Source organism: Sesamum indicum, linkage group LG9, assembly GCF_026168435.1.
Source record: "Sesamum indicum cultivar Baizhima isolate 11 linkage group LG9, ASM2616843v1, whole genome shotgun sequence".
NCBI lineage: Eukaryota > Viridiplantae > Streptophyta > Magnoliopsida > Lamiales > Pedaliaceae > Sesamum > Sesamum indicum.
Window position 1 is genome coordinate 23,478,145 of NC_142665.1, and position 22,304 is coordinate 23,500,448.

The 22,304-nt window shown below is 35.5% G+C and overlaps 3 protein-coding genes across 8 annotated transcripts; 2 read left to right on the plus strand and 1 right to left on the minus strand.

Annotated features, from left to right (window-relative positions):
* The first annotated feature begins 1,800 nt into the window (after positions 1-1,800).
* LOC105177554 (rhamnogalacturonan I rhamnosyltransferase 1) lies at positions 1,801-5,348 on the plus strand. Its single transcript, XM_011100748.3, has 8 exons — positions 1,801-2,970; positions 3,385-3,452; positions 3,554-3,642; positions 3,720-3,885; positions 3,992-4,281; positions 4,359-4,563; positions 4,646-4,803; positions 4,895-5,348. The coding sequence occupies exons 1-8, from the start codon at positions 2,646-2,648 to the stop codon at positions 5,109-5,111; spliced, it is 1,518 nt and encodes a 505-aa protein (XP_011099050.1). The 5' UTR covers positions 1,801-2,645; the 3' UTR covers positions 5,112-5,348.
* A 1,098-nt stretch (positions 5,349-6,446) lies between these two features.
* On the minus strand, positions 6,447-10,680 carry CRLK2 (Protein kinase superfamily protein). Of its 6 annotated transcripts, none has more exons than XM_088884964.1 (8): positions 10,662-10,680; positions 10,436-10,491; positions 9,029-9,409; positions 8,340-8,493; positions 7,798-7,924; positions 7,541-7,626; positions 7,385-7,456; positions 6,447-7,229 (listed from the first exon to the last, which is right to left on the minus strand). In XM_088884964.1, the coding sequence occupies exons 3-8, from the start codon at positions 9,346-9,348 to the stop codon at positions 6,633-6,635; spliced, it is 1,356 nt and encodes a 451-aa protein (XP_088741090.1). In that variant the 5' UTR covers positions 9,349-9,409; positions 10,436-10,491; positions 10,662-10,680; the 3' UTR covers positions 6,447-6,632. The 6 variants fall into 6 exon arrangements, with proteins under 6 accessions (XP_088741090.1, XP_088741089.1, XP_020554920.1 ...); XM_088884963.1 differs by lacking the exon at positions 10,662-10,680 and adding an exon at positions 10,582-10,600; XM_020699261.2 differs by lacking the exon at positions 10,662-10,680 and having other exon boundaries at positions 6,447-6,935; positions 7,026-7,205; positions 10,436-10,575.
* A 5,417-nt stretch (positions 10,681-16,097) lies between these two features.
* On the plus strand, positions 16,098-20,797 carry LOC105177557 (O-fucosyltransferase family protein). The gene is made up of 9 exons (XM_011100751.3): positions 16,098-16,539; positions 17,031-17,115; positions 17,418-17,488; positions 17,587-17,675; positions 17,789-18,032; positions 18,632-18,835; positions 18,957-19,085; positions 19,214-19,767; positions 19,839-20,797. Exons 1-9 carry the CDS (start codon positions 16,297-16,299, stop codon positions 20,320-20,322), a joined length of 2,103 nt encoding a protein of 700 aa, XP_011099053.1. The 5' UTR covers positions 16,098-16,296; the 3' UTR covers positions 20,323-20,797.
* Positions 20,798-22,304: the final 1,507 nt, after the last annotated feature.

Here is a 22,304-nt window from a genome sequence, read left to right on the forward strand (position 1 = left end):
ATGATTAATTAATTTGAGCTGCAATATATATAAAAAAAGAAAGAAATAAATAAATTAGAAACAAGAGTTGTATGACATAACTACTTCTCGAGCTGAAGCAGACGCACAAGTCACATGTCACATTTTCGGTGTTTTTTCTTTTTTTAGAAATTCTTGACGTGTGGAATGGGTAGATGGTAAGTACCTTTGTCAAGGAATTCCCAAACCCAAAATTATTTGTTTTTAGTTATTGGATCCAATTTCGAACAATTTTATCTCTATATAATTTTTCAAAAGCAATTTTAGTTCATATATCAATTTATTTTGCATCCCGTCGCTGATATTTGCATAGAATGGTATAAGAGCTTAGATTTATTGAAAAAATATTTATTTATATTACATTTAGAGCATTAGGATAGTTATTAGTCTTTATCTCAAAAGGTAAAGTACAAAATCTACGTAAACTTAATAGATTAAGGATTAAATCTAATATTGTTAAAGATAAAAGACCAAAATGAATTCAGACCAAAGTAATAGGATGAAAATTTTCTTTCTCCCAATTCTGAAATCAACCGAGTGTCGTCTACGGGTGTGTGCAATGGTTTAAAATACGTGTTTTTTAACTTATAATAAAAATTATTTTGAAAATACTGAATTTGATTTAGGTATTGCTTAAAGTAAATTGATTTATATTAAAAGTTAAAAGTAAATTTTTAGTAATTTCGGCAACTTATTGATAAAATTATAAATATTAAATTATTTTTTTCAAATACTCTTTTTTTATTTTTTTCACTTTTTACTTATATTTTCAAAACGTCAATAACTTTTGCCACTGTTTATCTTACAAATTAAAATTCCAACCACAAAAGAAAAAAATCTCAATAATTACATATATACAATGGCAACCAATTTAATATTCATGAATTTTAATTTAATACCAAAATTCTAAAAAAAAAAATATTGAAATTGAGAGGAAGTGGAGTAGGGAGCATCACACTAACACACCAATCAAAACTAAGTGAGGATCAAAAGAGTTGGTAAAAACCCTTCTTTTTACTAAACCCATAATTAAAAATTTTAAATTATGATCAATTCTATGCAATTTTAGGAGGTGGGGACTCATTAACTCTAATTTCCTATCATCAATAATGGATTATATTTTCTCGAAAAAAAATTTAATTAATAATTCTAAATCAATCAATATATTATTATTAAAAAAAAATATCATACTACTATTAAAAGTAGACTAAATACCTATATTTGTGTGGCAGTATTATTGTGTGGCAGAGGAGAAAAAAGGTAAAATGAAGATTAATAGGATAAATGAGGAAAATTGCATTACATGATGAGATTGAAGTCATTCTTTCAACCTTAATTAGTTTTGAAATGTTTGGAGGGATAGTAGACTTTAAGATTTCTTGCAAATATATCGCAAACTCCAAATCATTTTAAAATCTTTTTTCCGAGATTTTATGGCAGATATATCTCAACTACCTACATTTATAGGACTCCAATTGGAAAGGTGGATGACGATGTAGGAATCTGTGTCAAATTTAAAGTTGATATTTATTTATCAAGTAATTCTAAATTTAAAATATTCTACCTCCCACATAAAAATTTCAACTACTCTACCCTATATGACTCTTGCCTATTTCTCCTTATTCTACGCCCGTGAACCAAAAAGAAAATTTATATATATATATATATATTCAAATATTCATTTTGAAGAAAATTTGGGAGAATTATTAAATTCTGTGTTATTTAAGCATTTAAGTATTGAGATTTAAACCAAAACATGTGTGATATCTTTGTTTGCTTTGGCAAATGATATATTCTCCTAATTTTGCTTCTTTTTCTTTATATATATTTCGTTTTGGATGGAAAAAAAAGACATCTTTTTATTTAGTTGAATCTGATCTTGAGAAAGAAAAACGCCATGAATTGATCTTCATGGAAAAAGGGGTTAAACCGAATCATAATCCCATAATGTACGGCTGATCTCTTCCGATGTAGAGAAGTGATTAGAACGAACCAAAATACTCAACTATACACCGACCGTAACTACTGCCACTTTCTGTTTCTTTTTTCTCTCTTTAAACCTCTCCATTCATTCACTCATCAACTGCTTCACCACCAATTCATTCATTGTTTCGCCGGAATCTTGAGGGACTCGCACTATAATCCGAGCTCTTGAAAAGGGTCTTTGGAATTTTTGAGCGTCATGGTTCATCCTCGTTTCCAAGAATTCTTGCTTCTGCTTCATATGCAGATATAAGTGTGCGTATCTGTTTAATCATTAGGTGCAAGTTTCGCATTGTTGGTGGATTTTAATCGGATGAAAATTTTGAGGGCTCTTGATTTCAAGATTAATAAGTTGTTGTTCTGATTGGCATTTTAATTTTTCGAGGTGGTGCATTTAATGGTGGTTAACAACTTAGATTCGCCTTGTTTTGCGCAGAAATAGCATCAAATTATTCAAAACCAGTCTCATCTCAAGGTTTTGTGTATAAAAAACTATATATATTCTGCTACCATTCTTGAGTTTTCAGCATCCTCAATAAACAAACTCTTCTTCCTAACCATTCATTTCTCCCTTGAATCCCACCTGAAAAATCGGCATTGGGCTGAAGGGTCTTGAAATGTCTTTGCTTTAGAAAGAAGTTTTCATGTTACCAAAATGTGAAAAGTGGCCTATGGCAATCAAGAGAGAGAAGAGAGAGCAGCATTGGGATGTGGGCATGAATCTTTTGGGTGAAGAGAAAGTGCAAGAGACCAAGCTTCTGAGGGTGTCTCATGCAAGAATCAAGCTCTGGGCTTTGAGGGCAATTACTACATTATTGTTGTGGACATGTATTGTTCAATTGGTGGCAATGGGAGAAGTTTGGGGGCCAAGTCTGTTGAAGAGTTGGCCTTCTTGTTCCAGCCCCCCAAGTATGCATACAGCAACTAACGTGTCTTCTATTCAGCCAAAAAGGCATTACCCACCAAAGAGTGAGTCAATGGCTTCTTGATCTTTTTTTCTTTCTTGTTCATATTGGAGAGTTGAGTTGCTGATTTTTGATTCTTATGCTTTTTCTTGTTTTGGGATTTGTTATGTCTCAGTTTTGCTTCTTTAGGTGAAGTTTCTTTGTTTTATCTGTCAACTGATTCCAATAATACCTACCTGAACACTTTGGACAAATTTTTGGCCTACTAACTACTCTCGTGATTAATTTTGTTACTCATTCTTGGGAATGCCGTTGGCGCCTTATTTGATGTGCTTGTTAGAATCTGTCAATATGTTTCTTGGCTTATTGTTTATAATGAGGGATTCCAATTATGACTATTCTCATTTCTTTGATGCTCAAGCTTCTATTTACATTGTTGGTCCTAATCACTCTTGAAGCCCGTCCCTTTCTCTTTCAGGGGTATACAAGAACAATGGTTATCTAATTGTTTCTTGCAACGGAGGACTCAACCAGATGCGAGCAGCAGTGAGTTGTTTCCTGAACTTTCTTGAATATCAGTATTGTCCGAATCACTTTTCTTGACATAAACTGTAGATTCCTTAGTTGCTTTACTTTCTGCTATGCAGATATGTGATATGGTCTCTATTGCCAGATATCTTAATATCACACTCATTGTCCCTGAATTGGATAAAGCGTCATTTTGGGCGGATCCCAGGTCAGTAGAAAGAACTGTTACACTGTAAAATTCACAACTCATTATATCTCTGTCACTAATTTCCTTCTATGTTGCAGTGATTTCCAGGACATATTCGATGTTGATCATTTTATTTTATCTTTGAGGGATGAGGTCCGGATATTAAAAGAGCTTCCAGCTAAGCTTCAACGGAGAATTGAAGTTGGAATGTTCTATGAGTTACCCCCAGTTAGTTGGTCAAATATTACTTACTACCGCCGGCAGGTTGGTAATTTAGTGCCTAACAGAGTGATCATTTCTGCTTTTTCTCTATTTCTTTTCTGCTTTTCACTTTTCTATGTAATGGGAACTTCTGTTGCAAAAAATGCAGATTCTTCCTCTTCTTAAAAAGCATAAAATTGTACATTTGAATAAAACCGACGCCCGGCTTGCTAATAATGGGCTACCACTGGAGATTCAGAAGCTGCGTTGTCGAGTAAATTTTAGTTCCCTGAGATTTACTGCCCAAATTGAGGAGTTGGGTAGAAAAGTGATCAGAATGCTGAGACAAAATGGTCCGTTCCTTGTACTCCATCTTAGATATGAAATGGATATGTTGTCCTTCTCTGGTTGTACTCAGGGCTGCAACACTGAGGAGGTGAATGCACTCACTGCAATGAGGTAACTTTATCTTCATGTTAAGACATAAAAGTCCTGAAAATCATGTTGTTTTACTGAGTGAAAATATAATATACTAGATATGCCAACCCTTGGTGGAAGGAGAAAGTCATTGATCCTGACCTCAAAAGGAAGGAAGGTCTGTGTCCTTTGACACCTGAAGAAACTGCTCTGGTACTCTCAGCTCTTGGTATTGACAGTCACATTCAAATATACATTGCTGCTGGAGAAATATACGGTGGTAAAAGGAGATTGAGAAGTTTGGCTAAGGCATTTCCAAATCTGGTCAGTAATATCCGTATTCAAGCATTTTAGTTAAAATATTTGGAGTATCCCTGTTGATCATTGCTCGAGTTTTTTGAAACAGGTCAAAAAGGAGACGTTGCTGGAACCCTCAGATTTGTTGTTCTTCCGAAACCACTCGTCCCAGATGGCAGCTTTAGATTATCTCGTCTCCTTGGAGAGCGATATATTTGTTCCCACATATGATGGAAATATGGCAAAAGTTGTTGAAGGACACCGCAGGTATGCAGCCATTATATTCCGGGGACGTAATTTTCTTCAATAACAAACTTTGACTGAGGAACTCTTTTCCTGTGTACTCGTAATTTCCCAGGTACTTAGGTTTCAAGAAGACAATTCTACTAGACAGACGAGTTTTGATTGATCTGATAGACCAGTACAACAGTGGATCATTGAGCTGGGACGAGTTCTCATACTCTGTGAAGGATGCCCATGCAGACCGAATGGGGAGCCCAAGGAAGCGCGTTATGATTCCAGACAGACCGAAGGAAGAAGACTACTTCTATTCCAATCCTCAAGAATGTCTTTGAGGCAGCTGATGATAGGGAGAGCCCATCAATCACACACAGAGTGTGTGTGTGAGAATTTTCAGACCATTAATTGGAAAGGGAAGAAGGATGGCTAGTTGGTTGGATGGATCAATTAGACATAGAATGATTCTTTTACAATTTTGGTTTATGAGCATGTATAGATTTTGAAGCCCTGTGGGTTGTACAAAACTTTTATGAGACAAATGAAAAGATGCCCCTCACAACATTAGATTACAACTTTTTCCACACATTTCATATTTTAATTACTGTCCTAATATTAATTATGTAATATTTATGTCAGTTTGTGTGTGATAAAGGCAGCTTGGTTTCATTAAATGGTAGCCTCTATCACTAAAGGACATACATTTGATATTTTCGATTTTGCACTCTTATCAAAAACAGAAAGGGGGTGCAGGAGATTACCCCAAAAATTTATTTTAATAGTATTGCATCTCATACAAAATTTAAAAAGTTTTTTAATATACACATAATATGGGTACATGAAATTAAAAGTGGTCAAAATTTGGTTTAATTATAATTAGATTTTAAAATGAAATTATATTTTTTCTTAAAAAAATTCAAATTATATTTGCACCCTTAGAAGAATTTTCCGTCTACAACTATATCCTTTTTGTTAAGATTTAGACGAAAAATACTGACGTCAATAAAAAATTACATAAACTTCCATCTCTATCCCTTATTTAGCATTTCATATAATATATTGATAAAGATACTCTAATAGTATTCTTTTACTTGGAATGAGGTATTATGTACATAAAATACAGATGGTCTAATTGTATCATTGCCGAATTATTGCCACTAGACAAAAAGTAGCTGTTGATAAATGAGAAAACTTGTCGTATTGTCGATAATTTATACAGAATATTAAATGAGATGTAAAATTAAAACTTGTGTATTTTTTCACAGAGGTAAGAATTTTCCATCCAAAACTTAACGGAAGAGCACAATTGTAAATAGAGGATTCTTGGACAAGTGCTATTTCAAAGTTTTTTGAGAGTACAGTTTTATATTTTTAAAGTGTAATTAACACTTTCCTTTTTTTTTTTTTTGTAATAAGAGTATTTAAAATAATTACTCGTTAGAAATCTCATCTTTTGGCACACATAAACACACAGAGTAGGTGCACTTTTTAGCTGAATTTATTGCTGTAGCAGCTAAGGACAGAAGGAATATAGGGGAAAGATGAAGATGATCAGGTGAAATATCCCCGACTGTACATTATCATCTGCATTCCGGTTCTCATCTGTATCAATCGAACAACGTCTCATAACTCTAACGATTCTGATGCTTCTGGAAAACGGTGGCTCCAAGAGCAAGAGAAATGGAAGAGCATTTATACTTCAAAATCTCAGTATTGATCCAAGCAAACTGCATTTTGATCTCCACCGGTACCACCATCCTGGTCGTAACCGGATTGCCTAAAACGATATCAAAACCGTGTATACAGACATTTTTGGTATAAGTGGAAAAGAATTAAGTTGGAGTCCAGTACAACAAATGTTACTCGTTTTGCCTTTCATCGATGCTGACCATTCTTCTGAGTTCGAGTTGCTGGCATTCTATCTGGCTCACGGCTCTTGACAAATCTTCTCTGACAAACGAGAAAGTATCTTCTTTAACTAGTCGTCTCTGTTTTATCTTTATAATAGCCTGGGAGACTTCTCCAATTGAAGGGCGCCTTCTAGGGGTTTTATGCAAGCATCTGTGAGCGATTTTGGCTAGGCTCCTCACTTCTTCCAAGTTGCATTTCCCCACTATTTTTGTGTCGATTATTTCATCCACACCATCTGAGCTCATAGCCGCCTTCGAAGAGATGGGAAATGCAATGTCAGAAAATGGAAAATAAGGGAAGCAGATTAGCAAAATTTGGGAAGAAGAAGCTGTAAGTCTTACCAGATTAACGTATTCCATTAAGTTCTGGTGCGGGTGGATGGCGGTGATGAGCTCAAAGAGAATAATGCCGAAGCTGTACACGTCGCTTTTTGTTGTGAAATTGTTTGTGGATATATACACAGGGTCTATATAACCATATGTACCTTTGAGGCCAGAGTTATGACCATCGAAGACCTCTTCCTTCGACAGCCCAAAATCAGCAACCTAGTTAATCAGGACACAATAATTGGCCAAGAGACGGAAAATAAATAGATTCTTTTAGGAAACCCTGTTGTTTAGTCCAAGTAACAGTTTCAATTGCCACTTGCGGAAAATGTTAAAATTGGCTTGAGAAACAAAAGTCGATATTTTATGCTTACCTTTGCTCTCATAGAATGATCCAGCAATATGTTAGCTGACTTCAAATCTCGATGTATCACAGGAGGCACTGCCTGTTCCAAGGAATGCAACAAGGTTTTAATGATAAGTTTCCTCAATAGTAACGTAGTTATATGTCATCATATTATTCAGCCTACCCCGTCGTGAAGATATTCAATGCCATGTGAAATGTCCAGTGCTATTTGAAGTCGATCTTCCCAACTCAAGACTTGTTCCTCATCATCTAAGCATATGTTAAAAATAAGTTGTTGCATACAGAACAATATAAGAAAAAAACGGTAATGAAATGAGGGCTTGCAGACCTTTGTTTAGAAGGGGTTTTAGAAACACACTTATGGACCAAGCAATAATTGGACAGTAATAGAAGACAAGACATTTAAACTTATAAACTTACTATATATAAGGTTTTCCAAGCTTCCATTTCTCATGTACTCATAAACTAACATGCGTTGCCCTTTATCAATACAGTATCCAACTAAATTCACCAAATTTCGATGATGCAGTCTAGCCAGCAAAGAAACCTGAAAAGAAGAAGGGAAAAATGTGGTAATGATTAAGAGCTGAAGTGCCATATCACTTTGAGAAAGAAAACAAAAGAGAACATTTGATGCGGTTCAACATAGACCTGCACCATGAAAAATTGGTTGAAAAATGAAGAAAAGCATACACTGTTGATTTAGTTTCACTCATTGTCCTGGATATCATAAGCTATTATCAATATTCAAAACGATTTCAACCACAGGAACAAGTTGAAAGTGTAAAATCCTAAGCTCAACTTTTGGTCCTTTCATATTGAATGACCAGCCCAAATTTTAGATTAAAACAGATGTTTTTTGTTGGATAAATAATTCAAGGGAACAAGTATTGATATACTAAAAGTCAACTGCAAAGATGCAGTTAGTCAATGGACAATGTTACATTCTTTATTTGCTTTACCTCTGTCTGAAACTCCTTTTCGCCTTGTTTTGAATTTGAAGCAAGAACTTTCACAGCAACCACTTCACCAGCAGGCATTTTAGCTTTATAAACCGGGCCAAATGAACCCTGCCCAAGGATAGTTGTGAAGTTCTCTGTCCCCTTCTGAATGTCTCTGTATACACGTGCAAATAAATCATGTTTCATATAGTGCTTCATGTATGAAGCAGACCAAAGACAATGAGTGTGTTAAAGATTTTTGATCCCAGAGAGAGTACAGAGCATAGTAATCAAAACTCAACCTCGCATTTCTGCACAAATCTTCCCGTCCCCTCAACCTTCTGCAAGTTGTCCCTCCCCCACCCCACCCAAAAAGAAAAAAAAAAGAATGCAGAAGAATAAAATTAAATAAAAAAGTTCAATAGCTGTGTTATTGTGATGCTACTATCAGTTAAGGCGTCCTTTGATATATCAACATGATACTCTCTAGTCACCATTCTCTCCAACCCTTGTTTAAAGCAGTAAGTTCAAATTCTGTTTGAGAAAATTCATACTAGTTTTCTTCAGAAATAGCTTGGGGATAATCATGCAGCATCCACCAACTACAAATTGTCATAACTTGCCATAAAACTTCATTGAAGAAGCTTCAACAAGAACAACACTTGAAAAAAGCAAAATCTGAAGAAAATTAATCCAATGGGATGACATACTTGTAAGAGTATCTCAAAATACCAGATACAGAAGCTAATCGATCTTTGCTATGATTGTTCCACCAAAAACGCTGAGGTTTTTGGGTGAGATTTCCCTTGATAGTCACAAAACTGGAAAGAGGTGCACTTGAGTCGATGCTTGTATTTAAGCCGTTAGTACGTATAGGAAGGGTAGCAGCAGAACGATCATTTGCACAGCGCCGAAGATGAGCACGTTTCTTGTACCAACAAATGCCAAAAAAAACAAGCGAGGCTATGAGTATGCCCACGGCCAAGCCAACAGAGATGCCAATAATAACCAAATCGGCTTTATGAACCATCCTTTGGTCCTTTGTCAGTATCAGGAAACAGGAACATCTTGCAGGCAATGTATTATGATCACTGAAATTGTCATGAAAGAACGTAAGACAACAACATACAGGATTAAGAGGATAACAATTACATGTGGATATCAATCTGAGTCCTGAGACACATGAAAACGATTTCTATTATTATAAGATTTACTCCATTTGCACTTAAGATGCTTCTGCATGTAAAATATATATAAGATCTGCATCTAATTAGCAGAATGACTAAAAAATCCCAAAGAGACTGAGAGAGAAAGAAAATCAGATTCCCTGTTCATAACCTTTAAATAAAACATACTCAGTCTCATGTGGTCTTGCTGTCTTCTCTCATTTTTTTCCTCCTCTTCCCTTTTTCTTTTTCCTTTCTTTTCTTTTGCCTTTTTCTTGGGGGGGTGTGTGTGTGTCCGAAGAGAGAACATCAGAAATAGATCTGAACTCTCTTTTTTCACATCAAGAAGATGAACTAATATGCAAAACCAATAAGAACAAAGAACGAAAACGTTCCATCATCCTTTGGCGGAACCACCCTGAACTCACTGGATTGGAATGAGGACAGGCAATTATACACAAATCACTAGAATTCCAGCTGCTAGACAGTTACAATACTAAAAGTGTGTAGTACTCAAATATTGCAATTAACAGCATAACATTGATAAAAGAAGGAAAACAACAGCAACAGAGAACAAGTTGATAAAAGCTAGACAACAGCAGAACCATCGGAAAACAACACACCACCAACAAAAACCACCCAAATGAAACACGGCTGAAAGAGAACCGAAACTCGCAAGGGTTTTCTATACCTCTACAAAGTCACAAAAAAAGCAAACAAGGAAAGAAATTAAAACAAAACAGAGAACAAAAAACATCATACAGCCATTCATGTTTTCATCAAATGGGCCTCCAAGAAACTTCTTGAAGAGTTTAAAACTTTAAAAATCAAGAAAAACCCATCGAAGTACTACGAACAAGAACCCAAAATCACTAAAAAAAACAGAAGAAAAAGCAAAAGCATCACTAAGTATCTGAATTACTGGCTGCACTTGAAATGGAGAAACTTTACCCATTTCAAAGAAAAACTCATCATGATTCTTGATCAGCAGCGCATGACCTGATCAGCTGAGAGACAACAAATTAGTACATCATGGGGGTGGTTTTAATTTGGTGAAACGCTTTTGGTTGGAATGGAAACATAAATTATTTAAATACCATTCGGGGTTTTGGTAAACAGACTTTTTCTTTTTATTTCTATTTCTCTTGATTACATATATTTAAAGTGAGATGATTACCATCAAGAGCCAAATTTGCCATATGTTTGGTTTATAAGATGGCTTAGACATGTCCGCCTTTATCTTCTTCGATAGTTTTCATATTTCTTGATTTTACTTTTGTTCGATTAGTCTTCTTTTCTGCCTTTCCTTTTCTTAACGAAAGAATATTACATTATGCTATTGCATTGTATTACAATAGTATCCAATCAAGGATTTATCAGATTTCTTTTGTAAACATGGTGTATTTTTAATTCTTAATCTATGTTTTAAAACTGTTTAATTAAATCAATTTTAATTGAAACTTATAAATTTTATCTTTTTTAATAAAAATTGTATAAATCAATATCTTTTTTTCCGACCCTTTATTATTATTATTTTTTTAAAGTAGAAGCGATAATTATATTATTAATTGGTTAATGATGAATGCCGTGGATTGGTGGGCTATGTAAAATTTTCCGCAATAGAATTATAGAAAGTATTTTTAATTGAGATAATACAATTTACATCATTTTAATTTATAATGCATATATATATAAATTTTTTAGTGGATCAGATCATATATGTATTAAATTATGCATCATTACCAAAACTACCATTAATAATTTGAACAGTGGAGTATGAATTTCAATTGAATAAAATTATGTGTTGCAATCACTCTAATTATTTCTTGCTAAATTAAATATCATATTATCTTTTATTTTTATTTTTAATTTCTTAGGTCATGAACATTGTGACAATTATGGAATTTTTGATTTGTACGTACTTTTAGTTTGTGAGAATTAAGAAAAAAAAGAAGGGTTTACATAAATTTGGATGGGTGGATTAGGAGGTCAACTGTTAAACTTGGAGTCAACGGTGTCGTTTTTAGGTTGTCTTGCATATGTACAGTACAGATACTCTTTGACGTATTCATGTGAGTTGGAGAAAAATAGGAGCAGACAAAAATTGATTCGTTTCTGGCCCCACTCACTTACCAAGTACCATTACCCCACACAACACTCCCCAAATACTGAGAGATGCATATCCATTTCTGTGATGGCGTGTGAGGTACTTCGATTTTTTTTTTTTAAATAGAGTGTGAAATACGTCGATTATTCTTGTTCTTATTTGATCAATATTTTTATTAATAATATCTTTAAATTTTTTATATATTAATATAATATTAATTTATTTATTTTTAAATATAAAATAAAGAGAATGATTGTTTAGTAAAATTACAAAAATTAATCTTTTCTTATTCATTTGTTTTCCTCCTACCAAATAAACAAAATTATTTGAGATTTACCTCCCTTTCAAATTTTAATTATATCAAACAACTTGAAAGGAAACTACTATTCTTTTATTCCCTTTCTCTTTTCTCTTTTTTTTTTTCTTTCACTTAAACCGAACGAACCCTAACAGGAAAATTAATTAAATTTCCATATGGCTAGCTTTGTATGACATGAAAGGTGACTCTAGCATCCACACATTACCTCACATGAATAAAGAGTCGAATTGGTGCACCCTCTATATTGGGCCAAGTGTATAATAGCTTTTTGAGTGAGATATTGTCACTACTTTAATTAGAAATGCAATTTCAAAAGATAGTCGTTTGATGGGAAGGATTAATCCGAGGTGTACGATTAAGGGCAAAATCAAAATTGAGGGCGAATTCAAAGTGAAAGAGGGGAACGATGACATTTTGGCTGAATTAGGGCAACCAGGACAGATTAGGGATTTGGGCGAAAGCGGTTGAAAATAGTTGAAGATCTGACAAGAGGACACGTCGAGGTTGCTGAACAAAGCGTAGTTGGTCTCAGCTCTAACCTCTGAAGTCCGAGCTTGCAAATATGAGGGAAGAAGCAGTGAAGGCTGAAGGAGCTTGTTTCTCTAATTTTAGTTGTTTTTTTGGGGAGATGTAATTTCTTTTTGAAAAAGTTATCAAAACATGGTTTAAAAGTGTAGAAGGGATGTTCAGTTGCTTTTTTTTAATCAATGAAAATTTCATAAAATTCCTGCATTTTTCTCTCCTTTTTCTTTCTCTGTTATTTCCCACCCCATTTCTCCCCTTTGGGCTATGCAATGCCCCAACCACATTCTAAGTCTTGATGAATGAAGTGTTTGAGCCCTTCCTTAGAAAGTTTGTGGTCGTATTTTGTTTTACAATATTCTGGTCTACAGTAAGGGATAGAGTGATCACTTGCTGCATTTGAGGAGGGTGTTGGAGCTCTTGATGACACATAAACTCTATGCAAAGAAAAACAAATGTTTCTTTGCACAACAACAAATTGAATACTTGGGCCATATCATTTCGGTAAAAGGGGTGGACACTCAAAAGGTGCAATGCATGAGAAATTGGCCAGTTCCTACTACAATTAAAGTATTGAAGGGATTTCTGGGGCTAACAGGTTACTACAGAAAGTATATAAAATATTATGGCCTTGTCAGCAAGTTTTTAACTAAATTGCTAAAGAAGGATGTATTCCTATGGAACAAAGAATCTGAGGATGAATTCAACCACTTGAAGGAGGTAATGTCTACTGCTCATGTGCTAGGATTACCTGATTTCACTAAACCCTTTGTAGTGGAAACAGATGCATGTGGAAAAGAGATTGGAGTTGTGCTAATGTAGGAGAGAAGGCCCATTGCATATCTGAGCAAGGCCTTGGCAACAAAGAATCTAGGGTTGTCCACCTATGAGAAGGAATTTTTAGCCCTACTACTTGTTGTCACTAAATGAAAACATTACCTACAAGGCCACCATTTCATCATTAGAACCAATTAGAACAGTCTAAAGTACATACTAGACCAAACGGTGGATTCAATTTTGCAACATAAATGGGTGACTAAGTTGTTGGGGACTGAGTTATGAGGTTCATTATAAAAAGGGTAATGAAAATAGGGCAGCTGATGCGTTTTCTAGAGTTGAACAACCCAGAAGATGGTCACAATGGATTACTTTTGCAGAATTTTAGTTCAATACCAATTTTCATTTGGGATTGAAGGTTGCTCCTTTCCAAGCCTTATACGGATATCCTCCTAACCAGTTATCAATTGGTCCATACCTGCAGAGTCATCATTCTGATGTTGAGGAGTTGATGCAGAATATTGTCAAAATGATTCAATTACTGAAGGAAAATCTTCAGCAAACACAACACCAAATGAACATGTATGCTGAAAAAGAAGAGAAATGAGAGGAAATTTGAGGTTGGAGATGAAGTATTCCTCAAATTACAACCACACAGAAAGATTACGGTGGCTCTTAGAAGGCAGCTAAAGTTATCTATAAGGTATTTTGGACCTTACCAAATAGTTGAGAAGATTGGTAAGGTGGCTTATAAGCTTGCCCTGCCACCAGGTTCAAAGATCCACCCAATTTTTTATGTTTATCTTTTAAGAAAGAAGATAGGATTTAAGTATTTCCCCTCATTTTGGCAAGAAGCTTCATACCCAAGAACAATGTAGGAGTGCCTCAGGTTCTCGTTCACTAGTCACATTCTTCTCTTGAATGAGCTATATGGGAAGATTATCACTATGTGGCACCAAGGTTCCAGACTTTGATCCTTGGGGACAAGGAGATAAAAAAAGGACGTAATGTCACGACTTTAACTGAAAATGCGACTTACAGAAACAGTCGTCCAATGGGAAGGATTCATTTGAGCCACATGATTAAAGGCAAAATCAATGGGGGCGAATTCAAAGAGAAAGAATGACATCTTGGCTGAATTAGGTCAACCAGAATGGATTAGGGATTTGGGCGAAAGCAACGTCGTTTCAAAGTGGCTGAAGATCTGACAAGAGAACTCGTCGAGGTTGCTATTATGAGATAGTCGTTGTATCAATTTTAAAAATATAGAATCTAATTCTTTCATCAATTTTTATTAATACAACTACTGTACACAACATTCGTTATTTATTAAAATTCCTCATACAAAGAAGGTCTATATTACTATATAAAAATATAAAAAAAAACAATTATAGACATAAAATAAGTAATCTTGACATATTAAAAGTTGGGAAAGGTATACTCTCAAGCTGTGCAACTTTATGTTCATCATCAAATAAAAAAGTAGTGCGACTTTAGAACAGAGTGTGTCCCTACTCAGTACTCACTGCACGACTTCTCTGCAACTTAATCAATACCAAAAATTGAACCCAAACCGAATGCTGTTTTACGGGCCGTGGGCCCATGGCCCAAAATTGCGAAAGCGTGCTAACAATAATAGCAACTTTAAAAGAGCAGCCTTTTTTGTACCCCTTTAATTTATCCATCTCCCACTTCAAATTACAATTTTAATTTTCCACCAATGGGTTATAAATTGTATTTGTTGAGGATTATTCAGAAAGGGACACATGGGGCCCGCCACTATTACCCCCATGCCTGGCTGCGGGCCTTTTTCAATTTCAAGTCACGTGATATATACCCAGAGTCACGTGACTTCTTGCCTTTAGAAATCACCTCACTTGAAACTGTTCCGATCCACGCGCCACTACTCCCCCTATCCATCCAACTTCCATTTGAGTATTCATATTTAATTTAAGGCGATATGAATTGTGTAATTGGGAATATGAAAGTTTTGTGTATTTTTCTATTTGAAATGTCGTAGAAAATGATGGTGGTAGGAAGTTAATAAGATCTCTACCTCTCGATTTTATTGAAGAAATAAATTCGATAGTCAAATAGTATTTCTTAAACATATTTAAAAATATTATGTACTTGATTTGGAAAAATAAAATAACATCAAGAAGAAAAATACAATTTGCTCAAACTATTTTATTAAAAATGGGATTAAGGAGTATTGACACAATTTTTCAATAACGTTGATCAGTATGTTTTAAAAAGTGTTATGAAATTCAATTTAACTCTCTTGGTTGTTTATATCAAAGTTGAATATTACAATAGTCATATCATTTCTTCATGAATCTGTATACTCGTATGTTTCAACTCATTGTGCTATTAATCTCAATAGTCTGTTACAATCATTAATGATATCATTCAAAGGGTGTTTCTCAAACTTTTTATTTTTTATTATCTTAATATAAATCTTATAATCGAATTCAATTTTAATTTTTTGACACCCTTCTTTTCCCATACATTTTTTAGCCCCTTCTTTGGACTTAATAATTGTGATTCAGTAATTAATTATGTAATTCAATTTATATTAATATTTGAGATACTCAATTTTTATGAATATATGATTCTTGACTTTTTTCACATTTAATATTCAAATGAAGTAAAGTGCCATCATTGCATCAAAGACTCGGAAAAAGAATTCCAAATAATTACAAATGATGAATTTTGGAACTTAATTAAAAAGTGGCCGTATTACCAATTCCATGGTCGAATTCAATCATCTTGCCTATCACTTCAGGTCCAACTGTGTGTAATCTAACGCGCCACCAGTGAGAGTGGGGTTTAAGCCTAGGAAACTGTGTACTCTTATAAAACGACAAACAAACCTGTGTCTGAAGGATTTTTCTTTTTCTGAGAGAAGTCTGAAGGATTTCTCTGTTCCTCTCACCCAACACAACACATTAGTACACCCCGTCTTCACATTGTCACCATCTCTTCCTGTACGCTTTTCTTTTAATTTTTATTTATTTTTTCTGTTGACTTCGATTCTCACCTTCTCCGCTCCGCATTTCACGCTCACTTGCGCCTAATAATTCCGGTATGAAGTGGGTTTTTCCCGGCAAAGTTGGTGGCGCTGGCGGTGGCGGGGAAGGGAAGGCGGTGGTTTTCAAGTCGAAGCTGAAGTGGGTCGGGTTGTTTGGCCTTGTGCTCTCTGCATTCTCACTCTTCACTCACTTTCTTCTTGCGAGATACACTGATGGGTTTGCTGTTTCGGAGTACAAATCTTCTGTCACCATCTTTTCTTGGAGGCCCATTTTCGAGAATGCGGATCTTTCCACTGCTGTAATGTGATAAAGATCCCATCTTTCTATATTTTCCTGTGTTTTCTGCTTCAGTATGATCTCTTTCCATGTGATGTGTTGGTATAGTTTGAATCTTGAGATGTTTGAGAATTTTGGTGCGGATAATTAGGAAAATTCAAGGTACTTTTGGGGAGGAGGACTGTGTTAGATGTAGCTGTATAATTGTATATTTGTAATGTGGTGTTTAGTGGGGTCAATCTGTTGGGTTATGGCTAATTATTGTTCTTTTTGGTTACTGTAATTGTAATTTTAGAGTCCCAATGCCAGCTTTTCTCTTTCTTTTGTGTTTCTGAATCATAGTGTTTGTTGAGGTGGATGTGATAGCCGTCTTTCTCGTTTCGGATGTTTTGATTTTCTTTGTTGAAATCCATGGCCGTCATTATTGGATTTTGCTTTTACTTGAAATATTCTAATCCTTCCACATTTTCATTTGAGGAGTGTTTTGAATTTCATAATTTCTCCATTGTGCAGACTGCATTGTATAGAAGACTCTGGGGCCCCGTGAGGCGTCTTGAATCTATACATCCCTATGCAAATCCCAGAGGAAACTATGCAGGTTAGATCTGCTTCTGTATGCTTATGTATCATTGTGAAGTGGGCTGTATTATATTATGCAAAAAGCTTAAGATCAAATTTGTTCCTCGGATCAAGTAATTTAACACGAACACAAGTTCTACGGATGAGTCATTTGCTGCTTGCCATTGTCTCGGTTTATGTCCTGAACCTCTGTTTGTCACACTTGAAGTTTGCAGCTTACTTGAGGGATTGGTAGTTGATGTTTGAGAACAGAAACCAGAAATATTCATTATAGTATTGTCTTCTTGATAGCTGTTTAAATGCGGTATCATTACCTTGCAGCTCCTGCTTCGCAGACTAACGGATTTGTTTTTGTAAGGATACGAGGAGGTTTCCACGAAATTAGGAACTCGGTGAGTAAGATAACTTCGAACATGGCCTAATGTGATTTCATTCATCAAGTCATTCATTCTTTCTCATTTACCTGAGGAAACTTGTAAAATATCTGCAGATTTGCGATGTTGTTGTGGTTGCTCGACTTCTAAATGCTACGTTAGTCATTCCCGAGATCCAATCCACAACAAGTAGTAAGGGGATCAGGTTGGTTCCCTTACTTACGTAATTACATATTTCTTTGGTGATGTGTGCATATGAAGTTTCATGTTGTTTAAACTGATTTTTTTACCTTTATAATTTCTAATAATGTGATGCAGCACGCAGTTCAAGAGTTTTGCCTACCTCTATAGCGAGGATCATTTCATGGCAGCTTTAGCAGAAGATATCAGAATTATTAAAACACTTCCAAAGGATCTCAAAGGAGCAAGGAGAAAGAAAGAAATTCCTTCCTTTAAAGTGCCGAACTCTGCCTCGCCGTATTTCTATCTTCATCATGTTCTGCCAGTGTTAAGTAGGCACTCAGTTGTTGAGCTTGTTGTGCCTGATGGAGGATGTTTGCAGGTATCCTAATATAACTTAGGTGTATAAGTAACAATTCTTTGTCGTTACTGATGTCATTTGGTTCATAGCCAGAGCCAGTCCATAACTGGGTCATTTTTAGATATACTCTGAATGTCAAGTTATGAGTTTGCTATCAATCAAATAAATTTTCAAATTGAAGAAAGTGAACTAAAACAGACAATTTATTTTGATGGGATAATGGTTCTCAATATGTTTTAACAATATTTCCTTGTCATACATTCAGGACCGTGTACTTCAGTTAATTAAAAGGACACTTCATTTAACTGGTGAAAACAGATATCTCTCAATTTAAACAAGTAACTGATAAGGAGGCCATCAGTTAAAACACTTAATCAAATGTAATGGTTTTTAGTTGTTTTAAACAATTTTAGGCGCTGTTAATATGCAGAATTTAATTAATTGGACTCATAATAAGGGCTGCATGCTATATGAAGACTTTTTTTGTGATTGATGATAAGAAGATATTAATTTTTAATAACACCATAACATAGTTTTTCAATTGTGGCATTTTCTTCTCACTGTATTTTAATTAACTTCAAATGTCTTTTGTCAATCTGATTGGTAATATTATGATTCAGGCCCTACTTCCTCCACATCTTGAAGAATATCAGAGGCTCAGATGCCGCGTTGCTTTCCATGCTCTAAAGTTCAGAGATGAGGTCCAAGAACTTTCCACGAAGATCCTATACAGATTAAGAGCTTCTGGGCGACCATTTATAGCCTATGATCCTGGGATGACAAGGGATGCTTTAGCATATTATGGTTGCGCTGAACTATTTCAGGTGTCATTCTAGCAGAACATTGTGGAGCGTTTGATCGACTAGTTAATGTTAGTAACTGTTACTTTAATTCCAAAGGTTTACCAATGTCTAATCAGTGTTGTTTGGACCAATTTCTTTCTAGGATGTGCATACTGAACTCATCCAACATAAGCGAGCGTGGATGATAAAACGTGGAATTGTGAAAGGGAACCTTTCTGTGGATTCGGCCGAGCAACGTCTTAAAGGTTTATGTCCGCTTATGCCAGAGGAAGTAAGCTGCATTTTTCTTATTAGATCTAATTTTTCGTGGAATATGCTCTCATCATGTTATGACCTCTTAAAATTATCTGTAGCATCTAACTTTCAAACTAATAATGATTGCATAAATCTTTTCTACAGATTGGTATTCTTCTTTGCGCATATGGATATTCATGGGATACAATTATCTATGTTTCGGGAGGAGAGGTCTTTGGCGGGCAGAAGAAACTGATTCCACTTCATGCTATGTTCGAGAATGTTGTGGACAGGACTTCCTTAAGCATGCCGTGGGAGTTGAACGTAATGTATGGCCGTGAAGCTAATCTTGTGGACAAATATCCAAAGACTTCACCTCCACCTAAAGAGGAGAAAAAACCTGATGCCTGGAAAATGTCCGGACCTCGTCCCCGTCCGCTCCCACCACCCCCCGCACGAGCGAAATATCCTTACAACATTGAAGGCTGGTGGGGTTGGGTAGCTGAGAGCGATAATGAACCAGAGAGCACTGTTATGGAGTTGAGAACCAATGCGCATAAATTACTTTGGGAAGCAATAGACTATATAATATGTGTTGAAGCAGATGTATTTATACCAGGATTCGATCGCGACGGTAAAGGATTCCCAAATTTCGCTAGCTTGGTTATGGGACACAGGCTCCATCAGCTTGCCAACTCCAAAACATTCCGAATAAACAGGTACTTTTCCTTTATTGCTGCACCAGAGATTTTTTGCTTCAATGTTCTTACTTTGCCTTTTGTGGATACAGGAAGGAGATAGCAAAACTCTTAGAAGAGGTCGGCGATAACTTTTATCAAGCCAACCATACTTGGATCACATCGGTACGTAGGCATCTGAGAAGAGACTTAGTCGATGGACTAGCAGACGAACTCAGCAGGTCAAAACCATTATCGTTTCTCTCCTTCCCCGTGCCCGAGTGCTCTTGCTTGAGGGGCGAGCCAAGTGAAGTATCAGTATCACTTAATGATTCAAGCTCTTCAGCTCATTCATTGTTACACAATGTTCTAGGAGCTATGCAGCATTGTCCATCCTGGATGGATGCTGATGTGGCTTCTTCGCCCAAGGACAAGGAAAGCGAACAGGATGATGTAGAAGAAGATGAACCTGATTTGCCAGGGTCTGCACTTCTTTTCCGGCAGAGTGCGGTGAACAACGAGAGCGGGGTAGAATTGAGCGGCAAAGAGGAAACCCAAATGGAGGATCAAGAAGAGCTTGAAGGAGGGGAAAGGTGACAAGATGCCCTCTGATCTGAATGTTCAAGCGCACTCATTTTTGGTGGTCATCATGCAGACGTCTTATGACTGGATGGATACACCTAAAAGACTACAGCTTGGAATTGTTCCCAGGACAACATGCGAAGCAAGATTGCCTGCTGCCGACGGAGTCTTTATGGTGTGAGGATCTTTGGTGGCATTCTCTCTTTGGATTCCAGGAGTTCTTGAGACATGCCTTTTCTTGACCTTATATTACAAACATCAGTTTTGAGTAACCAAGGTTGTTTGTTAGGACACAGGGAAAAGAGTCTAGCATATGTAGGATATTGGCCTTAGGACTGAAAAAAACAGTGGAGAGACTATGTGTCAACTAGTCAGAGAAATTTGCCCGGAAAGAATTAAGCTTATTACGGAGAAAAATCTGAGAAATGTTAATACTTTTCGCAATCCTTCCTAGAAGATTTTGAACCTGGAATATTCAAATTTACAGCTACTGTGTCTGTTCAGTGGATTGGGCATGAGCTAGAGAAAAGAAAGAACACAATACTTGGGAAATTAGAGAGACAGAAAGGAACTGCCAGCCCAATTTAAAATAACAAGTCATCATTTTCAATTATGTAATGGTATACATATCAACTTGTGAAAAAATAAAAATAAAAGTTGGGTTCAGTTCTTGGCCGGATCAGATCAGATAATATATCAATTCATTCAAGATCACAAAATCAAATGAGATTGATTGTGAAGAGGATTCACCCTTCCACCATCTACTCGATTTCTTTCAAATATTGCATTTTTTTTTGAAAAAGAACTAAAGATTATCCTGTCACTTAAAATATTGTTGACATGACTATGCTAAGTTCTCCATCAACTCAATATTATAATCTATACATAAATTTGCTTCTTAAAAGTCAAACAAAAGATATGATACAACGTATCGAATTTTCTATTATAAAGTCTATTTCATTTTTTATTCTATTCAACATATATATGTCATGTGTATATAATATTTTTTAAAATAAATACATAATGTCATTCTTATACATATTGCTTGTGCATGTTGAATAAAGTAAAAGACGGAATATGATTCACAACAAAAAATCCAATTCGACGATAGCACCCACAAGCCTGCTAGGAAAGTTTGAGCTTGTGCATTAAGAATTAAAGCGTGATTACGTGACGACAAGCACATAGCTTAAAACATACATTTAGTTCTACTATCTTGACAAGAATTGAATATGGTCACTAATTCAGAATGATTGATAGTTCATCAACAGAATTCACATTGTGCAGGATCTCATTGTTAGAACACTTTGATGCAGGCAAGTAAAATTTCACATGGCATGCATGTGGGAACAGTATTCCATCATCCAATAATAAGGACCCACGTACTCCACACTATCCATCTTCATTAATTTCCTGCAATCCTAAATCACTCCTAAGTTCAATTAAATGCCTTTCATCACTCACCACTATTATTAGCTCTTTATATTACCTCATTAATCGACGACCATAAATAGATCTGTACAAATCGAGCTGTCATTATTTAATCCCACTAGCTCTCACGATTCATTCCAATTTACCGACTTTGGAATAATTTTTAATTATTAATAATAACAAGCGTGATAGAGGACATGGATTGGGCAAGCCACAAGCCCTTGAAATAACAAGAAAATGTCGAGAGGTTGTGTGTTTGAACTTTAAATGTGTATGCGTATTGAGTGTATGTTTAAGAGTTTACATGTTTTTTAGAACTCCCCTGTTTGACTTAGTGACCTGTTTCAACAATCATTGATATGGTACTCATTCGACGACTATTCTACTAATACTTGGCACGTATGAATTTCAACACATACATCCCAATAAATACATAGAGGGCCCGTTCCATTGGTATACATTTATTGCTATGAGATCGCACTTTGTAGTGAGGTCGCATTATACGGCCCTTATTATCTCAAACTCTAAACTGACTTGAATTTCAGAAAACTTTAGTAGAGGGCCAC